Source organism: the organism of the source record quoted next, unplaced genomic scaffold, assembly GCF_019419815.1.
Source record: "Pyrus x bretschneideri cultivar Hongxiangsu unplaced genomic scaffold, Pyrus_bretschneideri_v1 Contig13, whole genome shotgun sequence".
In the NCBI taxonomy this organism is placed as follows: Eukaryota; Viridiplantae; Streptophyta; class Magnoliopsida; order Rosales; family Rosaceae; genus Pyrus; species Pyrus x bretschneideri.
In genome coordinates, this window is record NW_025999424.1 from 5,862,824 (window position 1) to 5,889,059 (window position 26,236).

Consider the following 26,236-nt stretch of genomic DNA (forward strand, 5'->3'; position numbering starts at 1 on the left):
GTTGATCAACATGAGACCTCTCTCGACCCAGTTGCTTCGACCCGAAGCAGGTGAAGTGGAGGAAGACACCTTCTTGCAGAAGGAGTAGAAGGATAAAAAGCCGTTTATTACGGCTGTTGGGACTTCCTGAGGCAACGCCGAGAGAACCCCATCCACATAAGCTTGAAGGTCAATGATCCAAGGGTTTCTGAAAGGTTCAGTCCTCTCCCATGCCCTAAGCTAATTGCCAATCTAGGGAATGAGCGACATGTCCTAGAGGAATATGAAGGTACGGAGGACTCGGGGGTGTTTCGACAGGCTCGCCCTGGAAGTCAGTACGGTGAGTCCAAAGAAAAATTCCATGCCCTTGACCAAGCTTTCCTACTTCTAAGAGGAGATGGAGACTTATGGAAGAAGGATCCAGCAGTACCTGACTCCACTCAGGACCCCCTTGTCCTACAACTCATTGAGGAAGTAAACAAGTTGAAGGCCGAACGTCAGGCCGAAATACCTGACTGGAACCAACCTAGGCCTGACTCTTTTACAAGGAGGATCATCGACACCCCCTCCAAGCAAAGACAAACCAGAAGCTTGGCTTACAACTCTACATTGGAAGGAAGGACCCGATTGAACACATTAACCTCTTTGAGTCCACCATGGCATACTGGATGCACACTGACGAAGAATGATGTCTTCTCTTCCCCTCTACCTTCTCTGGCGGAGATCTGAATTAGTATTGCCGTCTTCCACCTAAGACAGTAGACTCATTTGAGGAACTGAGGAAACTATTTGTCTCTCAACACATCTTCTAGACAGATCGCTTGCATTCCGTAGATGACTTGTACACTATTCGCCAGAAACCGGATGAGTCACTACGAAAGTATGCAGGCCGCTTCAGCCATAAGTATTCTTGCTGCGCTGAGGCAGATGACAAGACCGCCTTTAAAGCCTTCACGGCAGGCCTACGCAACTGTTTCTTTAAGTACATGATTAATGCTAACACTTGGAAGACTTACTCTGAGGTAATGGCATAAGCTTATAACCATGCCTCCACCGAGGCAAGGACATATCAAGGGAAACTCCCTACAACCATCCCTTATCAGCAAATGGGGAGTGGAAGCCAAATCTAACCGAATGAGAAGACCTTAACCTTCTAAACAGCAGCGACGCTTCCCCCTGCCTTACCTAATACCTCGCCAAGTCAACAGGCATATCATTCTTAGGGAAAGAGGAAAGACTTTCATCCTCACCAGTCTCATTTTAATAAAAAGAGTAAGGGGCACTATCGCGATAACCAAAGGTATCACCACGATAATACCCGCCCTCAGGCAGTCAATGCAGTGGGCCAAACACGTGTCAAGAATGGTCCTACCTCGAGGTATGAGACAAACACACCTTTGAACGCCACATGCACAACCATTTACCCCAGTATAGCTCACTTGATACCAAAGCCAAGGCCGAAGGAGCCAGATTTCAATTCCACGAAGAACACAGACATGTTTTGTGGTTACCACCAGTATAATGGCCATGACGGCGAGAAATGTATCACCCTCTGTGATCATATTGAAGCTTTGGCATATGAAGGAAAAATTGACCCGTTCCTCCTTCACCCTCCAAGGGATAACCGCAACCAACGCCAAGTGAATGTGATATATTCCATAAGCGGTGGCACACCTATATTTGAATCTTCCAACAGGGCCATGAAAAACAATGAACGAATGTTGAAGCCTGGCCACCAAGTGTTTCACGTGGAAGACATCAGGGGAGGCAAGTATCAAAAGCCTAACTGGGATCCAATATGTTTCTACCCTGAGGAAGAAAGAGGTATCATCTATCCTCACAACGACCCTCTAATTGTGGAGGCTCATATAGCCAACTTTGATGTACGACGAATCCTGGTAGACACGAGGGCATCGGTCAATATCATGTTTGCTGAAGCTTTCAAAACACTTAATGTAGCTGAACACTTGCTCGATCACTCGATTTCTCCTCTGATAAGCTTTTCTGGTGATGTCGTGCAACCTTTAGGGAGCGTACATTTACCCTTCACCATCGGTACAGGCCCGTACACAGCCACCATCACCACTAACTTCCTGGTGGTTGACTGCCCAACGACATACAATGTCATCTTTGGGCGCACATGCATCAATGATCTCAAGGCCATGGTATCCACACATATGTTGTTGATGAAATTTCCAACCCCCTATGGCAATGGTTACATCAGAGGAGATCAACTTAGTGCACGATCATGTTACAACACTTCAGTCAAGCAACAACACTTGCATGTACCCAAAGAAACACTTTCTATACATTATACATGACCAAGTTATCAAGACCAGCTCGGACAAAGCCAACTTGAATATTCACGGTGGTAACAATCAACCCGACGATCCTCGAGATGACTCTTTCACCCAGCAAGCACAACTTGCTGAAGAGTTGGAGAAGGTCTCTATCTCAAAAGATTATCCAGATAACATAGTGAAGATTGGTACCACTTTGTCACCACTTATTCGGTTGGCATTGATCTTTTTTTTGCAAGAGAACACTGAAGTCTTCGCCTGGTCATACGAGGACATGCCAGACATCTCTCCCGATATCATTTGTCATCGCTTGAGTATTGATCCCAAGACTAAGCTGGTGAGACAGAAGCGAAGATCTTATGATGCTGAATGATATGAACCAATGAAGGTAGAAGTTGAAAAACTCAAAAGCATAGGCTTTATCCATGAAGTCAATTATCCAACGTGGGTAGCAAATGTGGTCCTTGTTAAGAAAAATCTGATCAAGGAAAGTCTCTTGCTTCAAAAGATCTTGTGGAGAATGTGTGTCGACTACACCGACTTAAACAAAGGATGCCCGAATGATAGCTTTCCCCTTCCTCTTATTGATAGACTTGTAGACTCTACAGCAGGGTATGAACTCTTGAGCTTCATGGATGCTTACTCAGGGTACAATCAAATCCTCATGAACTCTTCGGACCAAGAATACACGGCCTTCACCACTGATAGATGGCTATATTGCTATAAAGTTATGCCATTCGGCCTAAAGAATGCAGGGGCGACTTATCAAAGATTAGTCAATTCAATGTTCGCTGAACAGATTGGGAAAAACATGGAAGTTTATGTTGATGATATGTTAGTCAAAAGCAAACATGTTGACCAACACATTGCCAACTTGTCTGAAACCTTCTCCATCCTGAAGAAGTATCGGATAAGGTTGAACCCCAACAAATGCGCTTTCGGTGTGGGCTCTGGAAAATTCTTGGGCTTCATGATTAGCCAACGAGGCATTGAAGCTAACCCCGAGAATATCAAAGCAATCATGGACATGAAAGAACTAGTAACCTCAAAAGACATCTAGAGCCTTACTGGCAAGGTGGCAGCCTTGACCAGGTTCATCTCTAAGGCCACAGACAAATGCGCTCCTTTTTTTCAAAGCACTTAAGGGAAGTAAGAAGTACATTACGTGGACTGATGAATGTGCCGAAGCATTTAAGAACCTCAAGGAATACATGAGTAAAGCCCCTCTGCTTTCCAAACTTGAAGTTGGCGACACCCTAATTGTCAATCTATCTGTCTCAACTTCAGCAGTTAGTTCCGTCCTCGTTCGTAGGGATGGTAGTATCGAACGACCTGTCTATTACGCTAGCAAGGCTTTACAAGATGCGGAGACACGATACTCTAACATTGAGAAATTAGCTCTAGCATTAGTCATGTCTGCTCGGAAACTTCGCCCCTACTTCCAAGCACACTTCATCTTCGTGCTTACCAATCACCCCCTTCGACAAATACTTCAGAGTCTTGACACTTCGGGGCGAATGATCAAATGGACCATAGCACTGGGAGAGTTTGACATCTCCTACCACCCAAAGCTAGCTGAAAAAGGCCAAGCAGTTGCAGATTTCATTGCCGAATTCACTTATCCCGTTGACATTTCTCCTACACCTGAGGCAGCGGCTTCATCACCCCTGGAAACCCGGAAGGTAGAACCAACACTCCCAGTATGGACTCTATATGTTAATGGCTCATCCAACCAACAGGGTTGTGGAGCAGGACTAGTCCTGACTACCCTCGACAAAGTGGCAATGGAGTATGCTCTTCGCTTCAAATTTAAGGCATCAAACAATGAAGCCGAGTATGAGGCCCTTTTAGCAGGCTTACGTTTGGCCAAACACCTTGGAGTTAAACAAATTAATATCTTCAGTGACTCCTAATTGGTGGTTAACCAGGTCATGAACAACTTTAACGCTAAGGATAACCATGGCAGCATATCTTGCGCAAACGCAGCTTTTGCTCAAGCACTTCCACTACCAGATCACCCAAGTCCCTCGAGCGGCAAACAGTCATGCAGACGCTTTGGCTCGCCTCGCCTCAGCAGTGGAAGACAAGATTGGGAGAAAAATTATGTCGAATTGTTGGCAACACCAAGCACCATGGTCACAGAAGTGTGCAACTTGCAACAGGGGGATAGCTGGATCACCCCAATATATAAATTCCTTGTTCATGGCACTCTCCCAAATGATGAAGTCCAAGATAAATAGATTCGATACAAGTCTACCCGCTACCTGATCATTAATGACCAACTCTACAAGTGAGATTTTAACCTACCATACTTACGGTGCCTCACACCTGTGGAAGCGAAAATTGTCCTTCAAGAAATACATGAAGGAGTCTGCGGAGATCATGCTGGATCTCGATCCCTAGTGCACAAGGCTTTTCGCCAAGGATATTACTGGCCAACACTCCACCAAGATGCCATCAGAATATCCCGCTTATGTGATAAGTGTCAACGCTACGCAACTATTCATCACTCCCCTCCCAAGCCTCTTACTCCTATGATTAGCCCTTGGCCCTTCACCCAATGAAGACTTGATTTGATTGGCCCAATGCCTGCAGGAGAGGGCAAGGTCCGCTATGCAATCGTTGCAGTTGACTACTTCACAAAGTGGGCCGAAGTGGAACCCTTGGCAACCATTATTGAGGCAAAAATAGAAGACTTCGTATGGAAGAACATCCTTTGCAGATTTGGCATTCCTAATGCAATAATCACGGACAATGGGCAACAGTTCGACAACAAGAAGTTCAGGATGTTCTGTTCTAAGTTCAACATCAACTTATGTTTTGCCTCCCCAGCTCATCCCCAGTCTAACGGACAAGTTGAGGCCATCAACAAAATAATCAAGCGTACTTTGAAAACCAGCTTGGACAAAGCTAAAGGTTGTTGGCCAGAATTTGTACCCCAAGTTCTTTGGTCATACCGCACTTCATATCGGACTTCAACAGGAGAAACTCCATTCTCACTTGCCTTTGGTGCAGAGGCTGTTGTCCTAGTTGAGCTTGAGCAAGCAACGTTCCGAGTCCAGAACTACATGCAAAGTGAAAATGACAAACAACTCACCCTCAACTTTGATCTAGTCGAGGAACACAGAAACCAAGCTCACTTGAGGAATGTTGCCTACAAGCAGTGCATCTCCAACTACTATGACTCAAGAGTCAAATCTCGCTCTTTCAAAGTGGGGGACTGGGTATTGAAGAAAAGATTACTCTGCAACAGAGTCCCAAGTGAAGGCACGCTTAGCCCAAATTGGGATGAACCGTTTGAAGTTATTGGCATTTGTCGCCCTGGTTCTTACAAGCTAAGGAGCTCCGATGGCAAGACCCTTGTCCATCCATGGAACGCTGATCACTTGAAGTACTATTACAAGTAGACTCACACTGTACAAGTGTTGAGCTACGGCTATTCGGCATCCTATGTAATGAAGGCCATTTGGCATCAATTCAATAAAGAGGTGATTTAGACAACTTGGTCCTAACTCCCTTACATCCCTATCACTGAAACGCTCAGGTTTGAAGCTTCAACACGAATGCTTACAACATGAAATAAAGTCTAAGTATATGTCAACATGACTTATATCCAAACAAGGGATCCCTTCATGCATAGCAAAACATTCATAAACATCACTCATGTCAATTAACATAAACATCATACATTCCAACACATTCATACATAAACATCAACATTCCAACATATCCATACATAAGCCAACTGTACTTCGAAAGGGTTCAACACACTTTGTGTCATTCGACACTTGCTACAATGTGCCTCGACACCTTGCCCTTATTCTCACCAACCAAGTGATGAAATATGAAGAAATAACTCATCTTCATTCCATCAACGAGGTGATGAAATGTACAACCTGTACTCTCCTTCATGCCACCAACCAGGTGATAAAATGTACAACCTGTACTCTAATATCATTTGGCAACTTGCCACTCATGCCACCAACCAAGTGAAGAAGGAACTCATCTTTATGCCATCAACCAAGTGATGAAATATGATGAAAGGTGATAAAGGAACTCACATTCGTACCACTAACCAAGTGATGAAAGCAACTCACCATTCATTTCACCAACCAGAAGACGAGTGGTACAACTTGTACATGTGAACTCCTAGCATTCACAAATAATCAAAAACCCTTAAGCTTTACAACTCAACCAGGGGAGCACTTATGCCTAACAAGAGTTATAGTCACCAACAAAGTCTTATTGCAAGCTAACAACGGCTTTAGTGCATGGTATACGAAGATCAAGCTCTTCAGCCCTCTTACATCTGCTTCAGACATTTCTCCTCTGTAACAATGCAAACACTACAACTCGTAGAAAGCTTCACACACTCTTAATCAAGACTGTTTGAAGCAAATTCAATTTATATCGTTCATCCAAACCTTCGACTATTACAAGGTGTGGCTTGCATCACAATCTCTTGCTCAACATTGTGGAAGAAAAATTTGTATATGTTGTCTCTCTTCCACAAAATTTGTATATGTTGTCTCTCCCACATTTTCAAATTTCTAATTTCCCCAAAAAAAAAAAAAAAAAAAAATTGTGAAATTCAACAACTTCAACAAATGGAGGGTAACTACAACTCTCAAAAGCTTCACACACTCTTGATCAAGATAGTGTCAAGCAAAATCAATTTATGGTGCCCAACAAAGCTTCAACACAAAAGCTTCACCTACAAAGTTTCAACATCAAACAAAGCTTCAACAACAAAGCTTCATCAATGGAGAGCAACTACAATTCTCAAAAGCTTCACACACTCTTAATCAAGATAGTGTGAAGCAAAATCAATTTATGGTGTCCAACAAAGCTTCAACACAAAAGCTTCAACACCAAAACTTCAACACAAAAACATCAACACCAAAACTTCACTTACAAAACTTCAACATCAAAGCTTCACCCCAAAAAAAAAAAAAAAAAAAAAAAAAAAAAAAAGATGAGCCTAGGCCTTCCTTTCTTTGGGCCTAAACAACTTTCATACCAAATATATATGAATGAAGAGTTTTGGGCAACCACTTAGAAAGGAAAATGGTGAAGTTTTGTTAGGAAAAGTGCCTACTAGCAAAACACCTCCCTCGACCGGAGACTTGGGGGACTCCTACCATATACCACTACACCTTGGTACTCAGAAATTTCGCGACTACTCAGTGCCTTGGATTTTTCAAGTTCCCAACCGAGAAGTTTTCCTCACTCAAGAAATTAAGGGAGCATTACTTCAACCCACATGGTCCACCCACGAAGTTTCAACATGCAAACTTCAACAAAATAAAAAATTCAAAGAACTTAGTGAAGGATACCTTAGTGTATTTAACACAACACGTTGAATGAAGTAAAGCTTATTTATTGATATCTTCGATAAATTACAAATACGTGCATACACATGAATCAAAACAAACAAACAGCAGGGCGCCTTCACAAAGGCTGCTCAGGAGAAGTCTCAATACTCGGCAAAGCCCCATAAATAGGAGGCACCGAAGGGTGATTATTTGGAGCCTCAGTGCTGGGCAGAACCCTAGAAAGAGGAGGCACTAGAGGTTGATCATTTGGAGTTTCAGTATGTGGTACAGCCCCAGAGGACGAAGGCAATAAATGCCTTTCGAACAAACTCACAAACCTCTGATGATCATTTAAAATCTGACCCTCGGATTCCTGTAACTGGTCAAGCTTTCTCTTCATGGTTGTAGCATAGCTATGTGCAAGGATGTGCAATTGTTTATTCTCGTGCTTAAGCCCTCTGATCTCCTGTTTGAGACTTATCACTTCAGCTGCAAATGATTCAACTTGGCGAGTTCGAGCAAATAGGCGTTGGGCCATATTAGACACAGAACCTACACACTGAACACTGAAAGCCAGAGAATCCTTAACAGCCAACTCATCGGATCGTTTGGAAAGTAGTCTGTTGTCTTTGGGAGTGAGAAGATTCTTGGCCACCACCGCAGCGATCATATCATTCTTCATCACAGAGTTCCCAACAGTAAAGGGACTAATAGGAGATAAGAAGGATGGGCGCTATATGTTATCCTAATGAGACATGGCTACCTTTCCTACAACATTCAAGTCTAAACGACGGTCGGACGGGCCATACATTCTTAGAAAAGATGAAGAAAAAAATGAAGTACAGTAAGTCTCAGAAGTACGAAGATAAGGGAAAAATTCCTACAAGCAATAACTTTCAGAACGGACTCCTTGAACTTAATTGGTGCTCTTATAAAAGAAAGAGCCATATCTTCAATAGGGCTGTTTGTTCAAAAATCGAAGAGGCACCACTCTCCAAATTTCGAGAAGCGGATTTCCTGGGTTAAAATTTATTAGCAATCTTCACACGCGACATCAGTTCCTCGGATACCAAGGACAACTGTGCCAAAGAACTCTGACAAAGTTAAAACAGGTAAATGTTGAAGGCCCAGTTACCCTACTATTACCCACAAGGATAAAGGAATAACACCACTGCTTGATTATTGGAAAATCTTTATATGTGTCAACCTCTGTGCTCCATGGCAAAGCAGACTTGCAAAAAATGCCCAACCTTTCTTCACATCTTAGAAAACACTCCCAATAAGATTGCTTGCCCATAAATTGAAGAGGCACCGCTCTCCAAATCTCGAGAACTATATCCCCAATAAGATTGCCTGCTCAGAAATCGAAGAGGCATCGCTCCCTGAACTTCGAGAAGTCAGATTTCATTGAATAAAATTTGTCCACAATCCTCACACGCAACATCAGCTTTCTGGATACCACAGACCACTTTTTCAAAGTGCTCTAACAAAGTTAAAACACGTGAATCTTGCAGCGACCACTACATTGCTTTGACCACTCGCTGTTAGGACAATTCCTATATATGTTGACCTCTATCCTCCACAGCCAGGCAGACCTGCCAAATAAAAAAAATGCTCAACCTTTCTTCACATCCGAAATGGCACTCCTAATCTAGCTTCTCGAAATACTCCGTTTTCTTCTCCTTCGATAATACCCATGCCGACCAGCCATATCAGAGCAAGAATATCTCATATCATCAGGGTTGAAAGCAAGAGTATCCCATATCATGCTTTTTCCCTGTCTTTTCCTTTGCCCTTGCTCTTACCTTTAGGACAAGGAGAAAGAATGCAATCAGTCGGAATCTGAAATCAAACTTCCGATCTAGAACTGATTGCCCGGAACCTTTGCCTGGTCGTTTGCCTAGCATTGCTATCGCGTACTCATCCTCAACTGTTGTCAAGGTTATGAATTCCTTCGGCAAATATCTCAGAACAGTTGGTTCGATATTGGCTTTTTATACTGAAGCTGCCAAGCATGGATGAGTCACTGAGAAGTAGTGCTATGAAGGACTATTTAAATGCAAAGGTTGCGCACCATTTCTGCTATACACAAGATTGAAGCAGAAGGTTCAACGGCGAGCTAGAACAGATCACTACAGCACGATGCCCTTTCTTGTGGAACCGCACAATCCAGACGAAAGAGTTTAAGTCAAATCCAAGCTCGGCATCATTGCTCTAATTGAAGAGATCAAGAAGCCTCAACAGCCTTTTGTTAGCACCGTCATCGAAGAACAAAGCTTCGCCATACCACATTTATTACTTTGTCAAACAGCAAAAGTATTCCATATCATCAGGATCGAACATACTCCAAGTCTGACAGACTTGTTTTGACCCTCAAATTCTGGAGTCAGCTCGCTCCTTTGGAGGAAACCAGAAAACCCTCCAGCCCAGTTCAAGAATACACATGTGGAAAGTCAAGTACAACAAAGCACGTGTCGATTCGTCCGTCTTCTCCAAAAACAAGAGTACCGCATATCATTTCTTCTCCTTGTTTCTTCTCTTTATCCTTATTGTTGAATGAGAGACAAGGAGAATGAGTACAATTAGACAGAACCCAAGATCAACCTACCGATCTGAGACTGATTGCTTAGAACCTTGATTGCTTACCTTATCTGTCACCTTATTCGGCAGATCTTCTCGCTTAGAGACTTGGGGGACTCCTACTATATGGTTTATATCGCACTTGACCAAACCTGAAACTACAAGTAAGCTTCAAATGAAAATGATGCATTACTTTGTGCGTCAACGCCAACCAAAGATACCACTCCTGGATGAAGGAAAAGTACTTCCAAGAGAAGATGTCACATCTACTTACAAGACAGAGAAGGCAAGTGAAGGTGACACCACACTTCGGTACTTGGAGTTTCGTGATTACTTAATGGCTTGGATCTTGCAAGTCCCCAACCGAGGAGCTTCCCTCACTCGAGAACTTAGGGGAGCACTGTTTGTACCATACTTGACCAATCCCGAAACTACTAAGCACCGGTCAACAGCATACCGTCAAGGACCCATAAGACTTTTCCTCCAACCAGGAGGCCAATCACAACACGACACATGTCGGTATCAGAGGCCAATCACAGCGCAACACGTGTCGATATCAGAGGCCAATCACAATACGACACGTGTCGATGTCAGAACAAAGCTAGAAACTCTCTTCTATAAAAGGGGATCATTCTCCCATAATAATCCTTAAATTTCATTTGTACTAAACTATTCACTAGAACTCACTAAAGGAGAGCTTGAACCTATGTATTTGTGTAAACCCTTCACAACTAATGAGAACTCCTCTACTCCGTGGACGTAGCCAATCTGGGTGAACCATGTACATTTTGTGTTGTTTGCTTCTCTATCTTTATTCATTTACATACTTATGCACACTAATGACCAGAGCAACCTAGCGAATGTCACAAACTTAACACTTTCTGTTGTACCAAAGTCCTCGGCGATTTTATGCATCAACACATGCTATACTGAACTTGTTTTGGAATACCATATTTTCTATTAAACCCATGTTCTTGTAGGGTATTTGATGGATGATGATATACTATTTATAACATGTTTTTACACACTTCTTTATAGTATAAATGATGGATGACTTTATACTATAAAGATGATTTTGAGATATATGTACCTATGTTTGGAAAGATTATGTTCAATGTTTTGTGCGTATTTAGTGGTCATATATTGACCTTCGGGTTGGGTGCTGTAGGAGCCTTCAAGCAATTGATACTTATATTGACCTTCGGGTTTAGGTGCTATAGGAGCCTGCAGACGATTAATATTTATAAAGGAAGTTTCTGAAGGAAGAGTTCTTTATGCCTTCGGGCAACACTGATACCACTAGTTAGCACACATTACGAGATATACTTATGAGATGTTTTATGGCATGATAGTGTTTTCGAAAAAACCTATTATATATTATGCTATTAGTTTTCATAAAACTCTGGGGGTTAGTACGTTGATAACTGTTTCAGTATTATATATATATATATATATAACAACTTGGTCCACTTATGTTTGTTTTGCGCCTCCTCAGGATTTAGATTCGAGGCTTACGATCCTGGCGTCGAGGCACTTCTGCATTTGCATCTTCGAGTCCTCTCGGTGTAGGACCCATTTTTTTTATTTTTTCAATTTTATATTATTTCTTTTAGTGTTCTAGTTAGTTGTATGCTTTGAACACGTTCCTCATTCATATATTAATTATATTTAAATTTGTAAGTCTTATTTATTCTTGTTCTAATGCATTCAATAAATGGCTTTCGTCACCCTCGGGTGTCGGCCAACACGTGCCTATTCTAGTGTTCGAGGAACATCGGGATCGGGGTGTGTCATAAAAGCAAGCACCGTTCTGTTGGATGGCAAAATGAAACCCAAAATTTCAGACTCTGGGGTGGCAAAAATTTTCGGGATGGATCAAACTTAGGCAACTACAAACAAGGTTGTTGGGACATAGTAAGTTACAATATTTCCTTCATATATAATTGTAAACCTTATGTAGTCCTTATTTCCTTCATATATAATTGTAAGTTACATAGTAAGTTACATAGTAAGTTACAATATTTCCTTCATATATAATTGTAAACCATTTATGTAGCGGTTATATGTCGCCTGAATATGCCCTCTATGGCCATTTTTAAGAAAAAATGGATGTGTTTAGTTTTGGTGTATTACTCCTAGAGATTGTGAGGGGAAAGCGAAATTCTACTTTTCATCGTTTTGAAGATCGACTTACACTTGTTGAATGGGTAAGTACTAGAAATCCTAGTTTATATATATCTCTCTGTCTCTTTCTGATGAGTTTATATACATGTTATTTCCCTTAGGCGTGGAAGTTATGGAATGAAGGAAGAGGAATCGAGGTTATTGATGAATTGTTACGGAAAAAGTGCCAGCTTGATGAAGCATTGAGGTGTATCCATGTAGGGTATTTGTGTGTTCAAGAAGCTCCAGCTGATTTACCAGCAATGTCTTCGGTAATTCGTATGCTACAGAGCAATGAAGCTACATCACTTCCACCCTCCAAAGAAGCTGTTTTCTCAATACATAGGGGTGCCGGTGCTGTTGGTTGTTCTTCTCAAACACCTGCCAATTTTTCAAACAATGAACTCACTGTTAGTTTGCCATAAGGTCAATAGAGGTTCATATTTTTGTGAACGTCAAAATTAAATATGTAAACCTCAAGAATAAGACTATGACATTCAACTCTTCCTTTCCATATCAGAACAGTAGATCCTTGATTTTGTTATAATGTATATCTATTTAAAATAGAGACAAGAAGATTTTTGGGATAAATTAGAGTATCAAACTGATGCAAATACCAACAAGATTGTTGGCACACGGTAAGTGTTATACTGCACATTTTTTTGTTATGTACTAAACCTTATGCAACAAAGATTTCGAAGCAGACAAAGGGAGGATTTGATTTTTCTGGCGAAAATGATCCATCATCAAATGGAAACGCTTATACCGTTGCTTACAAGTTTGAAGATGATGAGGAGTATGTTTCTTATGGTGTCTCATGTAGTTCAATAAAATTGAGGCTTAAGGTGAATCCAACTGGGCGGATTGATCTACTTAAGTGGACAGATCACATAGTACATGGTTTTTAGGGTGGAGCATGCCTATTAGTCGATGTGATTTTTATGCTCCTTGCGGTCCAAATGGTGCCTACAATACAGGAAAAATGAACCTCTTCCACCAAAATATTATATAATATATGTAATTATATATAGTTTATACTAAAAATCTCAAGTCTCGTGAGGCTTCACCTCATGCCTCAAGGCTTTCACCTAGGGGGCTGTTAAACCCCGTCTAGATTTCCCTTCCTTTTCACGCTACCACGTGGCATCCTCCTAACTCACTTATCCCTCTCTCTCTCTTTTCCCGAGTCTCTCTCGGATCTCTCATTCTCTCAGCTCAACTTTTACTCTCTCTCAAACCTCTCCCTCTCACTCCCTTTCTTAATCGAACCCACACACCCACGCACACCCAAGAGGCACCTTAACGGCGGCGCAACACCACCACCATCCTTAAGGACCTATCTTCCATCTCCCTCAGTCTCTGTGGAACTCAGCGAGGTCTCGAACCCAGACTTCGGCAAGGTCAGTGGTTGTCAAACAAAGATCCGGCCATCCCCGACCATTTCACAACGAATCACAGGTATTAATCTCTTTTTCTCTTCCTATCATTCGTTTTGGTACTTAGATTAGAGTCTAGGGTGATGTTTTGCTGTTGACCTGAGTAACAGAGGCTCCGGTTTCCTTCCCCGGTGAGAAACCAACCCAGGCCTTTAGGGCCGTGTAACTTTGGGCTTTCAGGTCGGTGCACCCGAGCCCAAACCCTTTCGTGACTCAAACCCCAAACCTTTTAAAGTGGAGGTTGTTTAGGCTGTTTAGCAATTAGGTTTTAAGCCCTTTAGACCCAAACCCAAACCTTTTTATTTTATTTTTTTATTTATTTAAATCCCCAAAACCTAAAGGCTTTGGGCTGGGCTTTCAAGCCCAAGCCCTTACCCAGCGCCCTCGGCCCGTTAAACCCTAAACCCTAGGCCGTTGAGCCAATCCACTTGGGCCTCAGGCCCGTTAGCTTCAAGCCCAACCTAGTCCAACCCTAAGCCTTAAACTCAGTTGACCTGACCCAGTCTGACTATTGACCTGGTCAACGGTCGGCGTTGACTTTGACTTTGACCGGTCAACGATCATAGTTGATTTTTTGACTTTTTCGAGTTTTCGTCTAGGACCCCTGCTAGGCCAATTTTGACGCCCTGGACCCGTTTTTTAAGTCCGTTTTCTAAAATTCAATCGTTTGAATAGAATTTTGTTAGTTGTACCCTTTTTGTGCTTAGGTGCAATTAATAGTGGCGATCCTGTCATTCCTATTTCGTACGGCTCTACGATGACGGAGTATCTATGAGTGGACCCCTTCTAAATTGCATATTTTAGTAGTAGAAATCCATACATGAAAAACATGATTTAATGACTACGTTTTTTGAAACGTTTTATGACCTATTATGCTTACTTAGAATATTTTGAATTACCATATTTTATCGAACTCATGTTCTTTTGTAGTATAGATGATGGATGATTTTGTACTATGAAGTTGTTTTTGAGATATATGTACCTATGTTTAGAAAGACTATGTTCAATGGTTTTGTGCGTATCTAGTGGTCACTGTTTTGCCTATGGGCGATGATACTTATATTGCCTACTGGCGGGCGTGAGTAGAGCACTGTTATGTGCATATGGAAGATGATATTTATATTTCCTTCGGGCGGGCGTGTTTAGGGCATTGTTCTATATGCAGAAGAGACATACTGATACCACTAGTTAGCACACTATATATGAGATATGTTTTATGAAAGGTTTTATGGCATGCTAGGGTTTTCAAAAAGCCTATTACATATTATGCTATTGAGTTTTCATAAAACTTTGGGGGTTAGTATGATAACCGTTTTAGTATTTTATATATATATATATATATATCAACTTGGTCTACTCATATTTTTTTTGCACCTCTTCAGGAGTTAGAATCGAGGCGTACAATCCCGGCGTTAAGGAACTTCCGCATCGACATCTTTGAGTCCTCTTGGTGTAGGACCCATTCCTTGTTCATCCTATTTTATATTGTCTCTTTTACTGTTCTAATTAGTTGTATATTCTGAACACGTTTTTCAATTGCATGTTAATTCATTATATTTAAATTTATAAGTCTCATTTATTTCTTGTTCTCAGCATTTGCATTCAATAAATGGCTTTCGTCACCCTAGGGTGTCGGCCAGCACGTGACCATTCCGATGTCTCATGGACATCGGGATCAGGGCATGTCAAGGGCTATCTGTAGAACGCCTTACCTACTCCTTTGCCTTTTAATACATTGGTGATAACCAAGGTTGCCCGCCAACTGTTTGCTTTTATAAACTTTTCCTAAACTGTTCTCTCGTTTTAACATGTTGTTGCAGCAGCTGTAAGCAGCGCTTGATTGCTTGGCCTCCTAAACATGCCTCTTCGAGCAACGTTTCAACAAAAACTCCCGTTCGTCGCGGTGGTTATTCAAGTTGCAGTGCATCTGAGGTACATGTCCAATGTTTGTTTCTTTTACATTGAACTGTTGAGGTATGCTAGCTAGGCTCAGCATAGCCTTTACGTTGGCAAAAAATATAAAATACCCACAATATTGGGCTGCCCACTGACACAGAGTGCGATTCTAAGATTTAGTTTTAGTGGTGTCACTGTCCAATAAACATTTGTCACGTGCTTAAAAAATGCACTATTTATACAATTGACACATGATAAATCAGAGGCGTGAGAGTATCTCTTGATTGAGTGGGTAGGTATTAGGTATAGTTGATGCTTTTTGTGCCACATTGGATGGTCGAGTATCTCTTGATTGAGTGGGTAGGTAGTTGGTATAGTTGATGCTTTTTGTGCCACATTGGACGGTGACCATACTCACTTACAACTTTAGTGGCTGGCTGGGCCAATATGGGATCATGAGAAAGTATACGGTGGATTCACATTATCTTTATTAAATTGCTGTCGCTACCAAAATTTGGACTTAAATATTTGATGAAATTAAGTTTCTTTAGAACACTTGATGCTTAATCGCAAAAGGGTGTGCACTTCACTAGTTGTGGTGACAAACTATTGCTGATTACTTCTTCTTCTTCTTCCTCCTCTGTCTCTCTGTATCTGAATGGGGTGGCTCCTTCTTTGTGTGTTTATGTTTCTCCTATCTGTTTGTACAAGCCTAGACAACTTAGTACCAGAAAAATCTCTCGACGGAGACCAGACCTTGATTTCTTCCAGTGGAACATTTGCATTAGGCTTCTTCAGTACTGAAAAATCTAAGAAATTCTTCCTTGGAATATGGTACAACAAAATCCCAAAGAACCCGAAAGTATGGGTTGCCAACAGAGGATCACCACTTGATTCACCGGGTGTTTTGATGCTTAGCGCTGATGGAAATCTTGTGATGTTAGATGGGATGACTAGAAAACAAGTTGTCTGGTCGTCTAATGCGTCAATACCAGCTTCTGAAATGAATTCCACAACTGCTGTATTGATGGATAGTGGAAACCTTCAACTAATATTTGAACAAGACATTTTGTGGCAGAGCTTCGATCATCCCTCTGACACATTGCTGCCTAGTATGAAGCTTAGCCTGAACAAAATAACAGGCCAACAATCGCGTCTTACTTCTTGGGCAGCACTTGATGATCCACAACCCGGAATGTTCAGCGCAGGCATTGATCTCAAAGTTCCCCTGCAGCTAATTATTTGGAAGGGAAATGCTACATATTGGAGAAGTGCTGTTCACTTTGGCGAGGTTAAAAGATACTTTAGAAATCAAAGTGGCGGGTTCGTTTCTTACAATTTCGATGCTAATGAGATTGATCTTACTTTTGGTGTGTCAGATAGCTCTGTAAAACCGAGGGTCGTCTTGAGCCCAACAGGTGAGTTAAATCTGCAGCTGTGGACTGAATCTGATACAATTAAGAGATGGTTTAAAGCATGGGAAGAACCTATTTATAAATGTGATTTTTATGCTGCATGCGGTCCATATGGAGCCTGTGATAAAAACAGTGATCCCCTCTCGTCACAATGCAAGTGTTTGAAAGGTTTTAGGACCGAATTACATAAACAATCGGCTCAGGGGGACTGGCCCGGTGGTTGTGTTCGGGAAAAGGCATTGACATGTGATAAAGGGGAAGGGTTTGAAAAGTTCGAGAAAATGAAACTGCCGGATCATGCTATTATTTTAGGAAATATGAGTACAAGTGAGTGTGAATCTGAATGCCTACGGAACTGCTCTTGCACAGCTTATGCCTATTCAAATGTGATAGAAGGAGGTACTGTAAAATGCTTGACATGGCTTGATGACTTGACGGATCTTGTAGAGAATCATTGGCTTGGGCAAACCATATATATTCGTGTTCATCGCTCTGATCAAGGTATGTTCGTTTTGTTTCTTTCGTTGTTTTCTGTGTCAATTTATATTCTTAGCAGACGAGACAACAAAATTTAGCCAGAAAATGATCATTAGTTGGAGCCTTTTTTGTTAGTTGCAGGCGGCAAGGGTCATGTTGATAAGCTGTCCCTTGTAATCCCAATTGTCTCAACAACAGCAGGATTGCTTACAATAATTTTTGGCTATTTATTGTGGAAGAAAACATTGAGAAATGAAGGTAGTACTACCACAATGCCACCGTCTCTCTCTCTCTCTCTCTCTCTCTCTCTCTCTCTCTCATGCGGGCACCAATTTACTCACAAACAAATGGTGCTATAACAATTCAACTCAAACAGGGAGCGTAGGAGGGACCATAAGTGAGGCTATAAGAAATGTTAGCTTTAGAGGTGGAAAAAATGATACCGAACTGCCAGTCTTCAGTTTAAGGAGCATATTAGCTTCTACAAACAACTTCTCTGAAGCTAATAAACTCGGCGAGGGAGGATTTGGTCCTGTTTATAAGGTGACCCTTCCACTGTGTGCACTACATGCTAGCACATTAATAGTTATTCATCATTTCTTCTGAAATTTTTCATTCTCTACAGGGGATTTTGATTGCAAATGAAGAAGTAGCCATAAAAAGGTTGTCCAAGAAGTCGGGGCAAGGACATGAAGAGTTCATGAATGAGTTAAAGCTTATAGCCAAGCTCCAACATACCAATCTCGTTAGGCTCTTGGGTTGCTGTATTGAAGATAAGGAAATGATATTGATCTATGAATACATGCCCAATCGAAGTTTGGACAGATTTTTGTTTGGTATATGCTCATCACTTCTACCATTAACTCTTTCATATTGTCTGCTTCTACATTTTGTTACTTTTTTGCAACATTAAAATCAGTTTTCTTTATGGTTTGTGTAATCAGATTCGTCTGAAAAGACAAAACTGGATTGGGGTACACGCTTTCGAATTATAGAAGGTGTTGCTCAAGGAGTACTTTATATCCACAAGTATTCTAGATTGAAAATCATTCACAGGGACCTAAAAGCAAGCAACGTTCTGTTGGATGGAACAATGAAGCCCAAAATTTCAGACTTTGGGATGGCAAAAATTTTCGAGATGGATCAAACAGAGGCAAATACAAACAGAGTTGTTGGCACATAGTAAGTTACAATGTTTCCTTCATATGTAAACCATATGCAGTCCTTATTGCTGACTTCTCTACCATTCATGTAGCGGTTACATGTCTCCTGAGTATGCCCTCTATGGCCATTTTTCAGAAAAATTGGATGTGTTTAGCTTTGGAGTGTTACTCTTAGAGATTGTGAGTGGAAAGCGGAATTCTGCTTGTCATCGTTTTGAAGATCCGCTTACACTTGCTGGATGGGTAAGTAACAGAAATCCTAGTTTATATCCCTCACTTTTAAGCCTTGCAAGAGTGATGGGTTTATATACATGTTATTTCCCTTAGGCATGGAAGTTATGGAAAAAAGGAAGAGGAATCGAGGTTATTGATGAATCGTTAAGGGAAATGTGCCAGCTTGATGAAGCTTTGAGGTGTATCCATGTAGGGTTTTTGTGTGTTCAAGAAGCTCCAGCGGATCGACCATCAATGTCTTCAGTTATTCGTATGCTGCAGAGCAATGAAGCTACATCACTTCCACCCTCTAAAGAACCTGCTTTCTCTATACACAGGAGAGCGGGTGCTGTTGGTTCCTCTCCTCAAGCATCTGCCCGTTTTTCGAACAATGAACTCACCATTAGTTTGCCGGAAGGTCGATAAAGGTTCAGTCATGTTTCGTTTTGTGAATGTCAAAATTAAATATGTAAACCTTAAGAAAAACACTATGACATTCAACTCTTCTTTTCCATATCAGAAGTTGTTGATCCGTGATTTTGCTATAATGTATATCTGTTTTATACAAAGACGGAAGATCTTTGGGATGAATCAAATTATCAAACTGATGCACATACCAACAAGGTTGTTGGCACACAATAAGTATTATGTTGCTCATGTTTTCGTTTATGTACTAAGCCATTTCCAACGAAGATTTCGAAGATTCAGTATGCTTGCTGGTCGGGTAAGTATTAGAAATCATAGTTTATATATTCCTTTTTTTCAAGCTTTGCAAGCTACAAATTTCAGAGGTTGATGGTTTATATACATGTAATATTTTAGCATGGGAACTCAAGTAGTTTGTTCTTCTTCTCAAACATAACAGTTACTCCAGCAATTCTGCAACCGTCACTATGCATCAAGCTCGACATTCCTGTCGAACCTCGACACTTACCCTCTACTCAGATCTGCAAAAGTCCTTTTCCAATACTTTTCTGATGGTTGCAACATTTTACCATATGTAGGAGTTAATTTGTTCCAGAAATGGAATATGCGCGTCGTCTATTTGCTTCAACAGTTTGGCAATGGGGAATGCATCATATCTATGCAATTGAAACAAATTAAGGTCGAACACGCTTCTTCTACTAGTGGGCCAACTTTCCCTAGTGAAAGTGGAAGAGGGTCATATAATCCTTCGTATTTTGGACTAACTAAATGACCAAATTAAGATCGAACAAGCTTTTTTTTGATATTGTTTTACGTAGAGGTTGTTTGATAATTATTTTGTTTTTTGTTTTATTTTTTTTGAAAATTAAAAATTAAAATCTAAAAATATAAATGCAACCCAAAAACTAAAAATTGAAAAGAAAATAGTTATCAAATTATTTTAGTCTAAAGAAGGGAGATAAATTGCACTGCACAAATTAACAGTGAATCGGGGCAAATTTTTCGGTTATTTACAAAATTACCACAGCCTCTTCACTTCATATTGGAAATTTCGATTTATTTACGAAATTGCCACCGCTTCTCCGTGCACTTGTCGACCATCGTAGATAAGGGGAGAAACAACGAGAAAGTGCAAATTTGAGAATCTGAAGTAAAAAATGATTAGTGCGGTTTTAGCATTTGACACTTTCTTCCCTGCTTTCTAATCCTAGAAGCAGCAGCTTTTTCTCTGCACCCCTTCAAGCTCTGGAATTGTTCGCCCATATTTGAAGCTCAAAATCGTTAGACTTTATGGAACAAATGGGTCTCAGAGAAGCAGATTACAATGCAGTAGCAGCGTAGGACCTGGTTGGCCCGGATTTGGTATTGTTCTTACCTCTGTTTCTTCAATTTTTTAATATGTAATTTCTGTGCTTACTGTTGAAATGAATATTCTGGTGGAAACTGTTGTTTTATATGAATTGAGGTTTTCACTAAATTAATAAAGATCAAATCTTTGTGGTTCTTTGTTGTTTATCTCAACCTTGCTTCGCCCTAAAGAAAATGGTTTTGAAAACACATATAATAATAATACTAATAATAAGAAAAACATTTTCTTTATGAACATACTAACTCCCTACATAATAAGTTTTTTGAAAACTCCATGAAAAACGTTTGTAAAACATGTATGTGTAAAACAATGCTCAATAACGGTGCTATTGCTGCCTGAAGGCAAATCCGTAAATCTCATCAATACTATTCTCTCTAGGAGTATCATAGTCGCCTAAAAGCAGTACTTGTCCATTTGACACCCCCTGATCTCGATATTTCCTGAATACTAGGATAGGCACGTGCTGGCCTACACTCGAGGGTGACGAAAGCCATTTATTGAATGCAAATGCTGAGAATACGAAATAAATAAGATTTATAAATATAAAAGAATAAAGAATAAGCATTTAAGGAACGTGTTCAAAGTATACAACTAACTAGAACACTAAAAGAAATAATATAAAATTGAATGAAACAAAGGATGGATCCTATAGTGAGAGGACTCGAAGATATTGATGCGGAAGTGCCTTGACGCCGGAATTATATGCCTCGATCCTAATTCTTGAAAGGGGCGCAAAATAAACATGAGTGGACCAAGTTGATATATATATATATATATATATAATAAAACAGTTTTCAACATACTAACCCCCAGGTTTTATGAAAACACATATATCATGATAAAAATAGGTTTTTTCAAAACCTAGCATACCGTGCACTATCTCAAAACATATCTCGCATATATTGTAATCACTAGTGAATGTCTAATATCCCTCTAGGCCCCATGCTAGCTCCCTGTCTCTGTGCCAATTGCCAGGGAAAAATCACTTCAAGCCCTATGCCAACACCGTAACTATCGCCCGGGATGGACCAGAATCTATCCCTCGTCTCGTAGCGGAATTGGGACCACTAGGTAAGTACAAAACCATTGAACATACATATATTGAAAAGCAACTTCATAGTATAAAGTCATCCATCATCTATACTATAAAGAGGTGTTCTAAATATGATATCGTCATCCATCAGATATTCTATAAGAACACGGGTTATAGAAAAAATAGTAATAATTCAAACTAGCCTCAGTAAACATGTTATCTCGCAAAACATTTCATAAAACGTAGTCTTTAAATCATACTTTTCATGTATGCATTTCTACTATTAAAACATACACTTTTAGAAAGGGTCCACTCACAGATACTTCGCCGCCGAAGAGCCACGCAAACTAGCGAAGACGGAAATGCCACAAATAATTACCTCTAAGCACATAAAGGGTAAAATTAATAAAACTATACTCAAATGATTTAATTTGGGAAAACAGACTAAAAAATGGGTCCAAGACGTCAAATTACCCTGAGAAGGGTCCCAGGTAAATTTCCGAAAAAGGTCAACACGGGAATATTCCAGGAATATTCCTCAAAAGATTCCAGGAATATCCTTAGAAGGTTCCAATCGGGTTTCGGGCTTAGGGTTTGGACTTAGGTTATGTTTAGGTTTAGGTAGGTTGGGCTTAGGATAATGGGTTAATGGGTTAAGGGTTTAGCTATTTAGGTGGGCTGGGATTTAATGGGTTTTGGATTGGGTTTTGGGTTACTCGGACCAAGGTGGGAGGCCCAAAGGTTGAGGCCTTAAGTTTTAAAAGAAAATGACCGAGGTAAATTGGGTTTAAGGCTTGGGCTCGGGGCCCCCAACAGCTCACGGCCCAAATGCCTTTAACAAATAATTCAAAACAAAACAAATAATAAAAAGGGCTTGGGCTTGGGTCTGAAATGGGCCAAGGCCCAATGGTCTTTGAGGTGGCCTAAAAAGCCTGAGTTCCTTAGGTTTCTGGGCTTAGCAGGAACGGCCCGGAGGGCCTGGGTTTGGTGGCTCGCCGGACCTCAAGAAGAAGAAGGCTGAAATTCGGCCTGAAATTAGACAAATTTTAAACGTTCATAACTTTGTCAATACTCAACGAAATCGAGTGATTCAAAAACAAAAATCGTTCTCAAAGAGATGAAGAGAATGGTACCTCACAAGACGTCTAAATCACTGTGGTTTGGCCGAAAAACGCCTCGAAAGTCACGGAGGTCGCCGAAAACTGGGTAAGATTCAAATGAGGATAAATTCTTCAATACTCAACGAAATTGGGTGATTCAAAAAGGAAAGTTGTAGTACTCAAAGAGACGAAGAGATTGATACCTTGCAAGCTGGCCAAATTGCCGTGATTTGGCTGAAAATTGATTTGGTGTGAGGCGGTGCTTCTCGCTGGAAAACATGGAGAAACTCCACCGAGGTGTTTTCACGTCTAACCCTTCACCAAAAACCATTATTTAACAACCATTAAGCCTTCTAAACTACTAGGAAGGAAGATCGATGGCTGGTTTGACTTACTATTGTTGAAGACGACGATAACTCGTTAGGAAGGTGTTTGCACAGTGACAAGGAGAAGAGGGAGGTCCATTCCCAGGTGGTGGGTGGTTTTGTTACCTCTAGAGAAACTGCGGGAGGTTTGAGAAAAGGAGAGAAGTGAGGAAGAAAGAGAGATAGAGAAAGTGTACTATGAGAAGGAGAACACAGGGGAAAGTAGAGAGGAAAGAGACCGGGAACCAAAAAGAAGAAGGGTCCCACCTGGCTCACCATTTAAGAACCAAAAATAACATTTAAAAACGGGGGTGGGATGTAACACCATCACCCAAAGGTGAAGCTGTACGACATTGGGTTATGCCAGTGAAGAAACATGGTAGGCTTCATCACCCGAAGGTGAAGCCGTACGAATCTAGGTTACGTCAGAGAAGAAACATATAACATCACACATCGACACTAGCCGTGGCTAGTGAAGCTGTTTGACACTGATTTCACTAGTGAAGTTGAAGGGTATGGCATAAATATCCTCAACTACGTCCTATGGCCATAGACGTCTGCATACATGTGTTGTATCATAACCCGCTACATAAGCATCGAAAACATACCTCAAAAATCTCATATCAAATCTGGAGCTCAAAAGCTCAAAGCCTAATCTCATCAATCCATGATAATTCATATTCATAAATCCGTAAAATAAATAATGTTCATAATCCATAGAATTTCAAATACGAAAATCCAATAATTCATAACCTTTCATAAAATGTAATTTTGATAAATCATAAATAATGCATAAAACATATCATGCTTTTCATGAATGCAAGCCTAATATTTTACAAAAACATGCAAGTTAAGAAGGGGTCTACTCATAGATATTTTGTTGCCAGCGAGATGCTCGAACTAGAAAAGATGGTGTCACTTCCCATCGACGCACCTAAACACAAAAAAGGACATATAATAAAACTTTACTAAAACGATGAAATTTGGGAAAATGGACATCAGATTCGGGTTCAACACGTCAAAAAACCTTCGGTTCTCCTCGCGCCACCGCAAGCGCCGCCACAGGGAGGTGGCCCGAAAGGCCACGGTCCGACAAGCGCAGAGTTGAGTTGTCAAAAAAGTCATCGGCACCGCCGTGGATGGTGACGAAGCATAGTACCTTCGACGAAGGCGTGTGTGCTCTACGCGCCAGCCATGACCTGCATCCATGCACATGCCCAGAAACTGGGACTGGGTCTGGGTCGGGTTAGATTCGGGTCAGACCTAGGCTAGGGTTAATGGGTTGGGCCGGTAGCTAGGTTAGGCTAAGGGTTTGGGTTAGTAGGTTACGGGTCAGTTTACATGGCCCAAAGGCTTGGGTCGGGTTACTGGATCGGGTTTGGGCCTTGTTTAGTAGCTGTGTTGGGCCGATTTGGGTTGCTAGTCAGGTTTGACCTGATTGGCTTGCAGGTCGCCGAACCCAATGAAGGAGAAAGTTGGTTTTGGCCGAGAAACTTCTCGAGCTAGGTGATCCGAAGCTTACCTTGATCGAAGAACTGAAAATCTTGTCGGAGTTCACAAGATTGGGTGGCGATGGTGTTGTGCATCAGTGAACCGAGAAAGAAAATGATGAGAGATGGAGTGTCTGAGGGAAGATGGTGAGGTAAAGGATGAGGTGGTGGTTTGGGTTATAGTGGAAGAGCTTGCTGGAGTGGCGAGTTGGTGACAGTGATGGTGGTTCAGCCACTCTCACGGAGAGAGGGAAAGAATAATGAGAGGGAGGGAAAGTTTGAGAGAGAGAGAGAGTTCTAGAGAGACAAAGATGTCACGGGAGGAGGAACAAATGGGCCAAAATGAATACCCCAAAAAAAGATGTCAAAGATGTCACCTGTCGGCCCGGGAATGATCCAAGGTGGAAAATATCTTTACTTGGAAAATTACCAAAATGCCCTTAAGTTTCGAATTCCGTAAAGCATTTATTGTAACTCCAAATTCGATTCTGCTTGCGCCTACTTACTCGTACCGATGAGTGCTACAAGGATATGCCAAGAAGACGGATCTTACATGACATGACAAGGTGGTCAACAAAAGTTAACGTTTTTACCTCGAAGGGTATTTTTGTAAATTCATGATTTAAAATTATAAAAATAGCAATATTTGGGGACGGGTCATTACAATATTAATTGAATTTTTTTATCAAACAATATTATTTGGTGCAAAATAATTCATTGCATGGATATATATATATTTTTTTTTTCATACGAAAGGTGTGCCTATTATTTTTTATTAACATGGATTATATAAATGTGTTAATAATATTTAGGGTTAATTACAAAAAACTACCTCAAGTATGGGTCAAATGACACTTTCATACCTCATCTTTTAAAATTGACAATGTCATACCTCATCTTACGAATTTGTGTCAATGTTATACCTTCCGTTAGTTTGGCCGTTTATTCTCAGTTAAATGCTGACGTGGCTTGATCTGGGACCCATTTTTATTAAAAAATTAATAAAAAAAATCATTTAATATTATTTAAATATTAAAATAATAAAGAAAAATTATTTAAAAAAAAAAAAAAAAAAAAAAAAAACCAACGTCAGTTCTCCCTTCCCCCCCTCTCTCCCTTCTCCCCATCTTCATCTTCTTCCCCTTTCTGCAACTACAACCCAGAAAAACAGAAGAGAAAAAAAAAAAAAAAAAAAAACTAATTTGTTTTCCTTGCTCCTCACCCCCTCTTCTCCCCACATCCACGCACCCAACCTCCCCACCTTCGCACCCCAACCTCGCACCCACCATCTACAACCCCTAAAAAAAAAAAAAAAAAAAAAAAAAACCCAGAAAAAAAAAACCCATTCTCCTGGGCGAGGAGAAAATGGGCAACGGGGGTCCGCGCGGGGGGGGGGGGGAGAGTGGGGGTGGGGGAATGGGTGTGGAGAGGAGAGGGTGGGTGTGAGGGGGGCGAACTGGGTTGCTGCTGTTTGTTTTTTTTTTTTTTTTTTTTTTTTTCTTCTTCTTCTTCTTCC

General features: G+C 40.9%; 2 protein-coding genes across 3 annotated transcripts; both read left to right on the forward strand.

Moving 5' to 3' along the window:
- Positions 1 to 12,185: 12,185 nt before the first annotated feature.
- On the forward strand, positions 12,186 to 12,849 carry LOC103941785 (G-type lectin S-receptor-like serine/threonine-protein kinase At4g03230). Its single transcript, XM_009351982.3, has 2 exons — positions 12,186 to 12,381; positions 12,460 to 12,849. The coding sequence occupies exons 1-2, from the start codon at positions 12,280 to 12,282 to the stop codon at positions 12,760 to 12,762; spliced, it is 405 nt and encodes a 134-aa protein (XP_009350257.2). The 5' UTR covers positions 12,186 to 12,279; the 3' UTR covers positions 12,763 to 12,849.
- Positions 12,850 to 16,194: 3,345 nt separating this feature from the next.
- Positions 16,195 to 19,483, forward strand: LOC103941790 (G-type lectin S-receptor-like serine/threonine-protein kinase B120). Of its 2 annotated transcripts, none has more exons than XR_007256300.1 (7): positions 16,195 to 17,585; positions 17,697 to 17,819; positions 17,938 to 18,104; positions 18,187 to 18,397; positions 18,506 to 18,743; positions 18,861 to 18,967; positions 19,052 to 19,071. XR_007256300.1 is itself a non-coding variant. In XM_009351990.3 (7 exons), the coding sequence occupies exons 1-7, from the start codon at positions 16,328 to 16,330 to the stop codon at positions 19,361 to 19,363; spliced, it is 2,460 nt and encodes an 819-aa protein (XP_009350265.1). In that variant the 5' UTR covers positions 16,196 to 16,327; the 3' UTR covers positions 19,364 to 19,483. The 2 variants fall into 2 exon arrangements, 1 of the variants encoding a protein (XP_009350265.1); XM_009351990.3 differs by having other exon boundaries at positions 16,196 to 17,585; positions 18,817 to 18,967; positions 19,052 to 19,483.
- The last annotated feature ends 6,753 nt before the right edge of the window (positions 19,484 to 26,236 follow it).

What these genes read in the sequence shown, in the direction of transcription:
- LOC103941785 (XM_009351982.3), top strand. Translation starts at nt 12,280, where the DNA reads ATGGATGTGTTTAGTTTTGGTGTATTACTCCTAGAGATTGTGAGGGGA. An exon ending in GACTTACACTTGTTGAATGG is followed by an intron (nt 12,382 to 12,459) that starts GTAAGTACTAGA and finishes TATTTCCCTTAG; the next exon opens with GCGTGGAAGTTATGGAATGA.
- LOC103941790 (XM_009351990.3), top strand. Translation starts at nt 16,328, where the DNA reads ATGGGGTGGCTCCTTCTTTGTGTGTTTATGTTTCTCCTATCTGTTTGT. An exon ending in AACAGAGTTGTTGGCACATA is followed by an intron (nt 18,744 to 18,816) that starts GTAAGTTACAAT and finishes CCATTCATGTAG; the next exon opens with CGGTTACATGTCTCCTGAGT. An exon ending in CGCTTACACTTGCTGGATGG is followed by an intron (nt 18,968 to 19,051) that starts GTAAGTAACAGA and finishes TATTTCCCTTAG; the next exon opens with GCATGGAAGTTATGGAAAAA.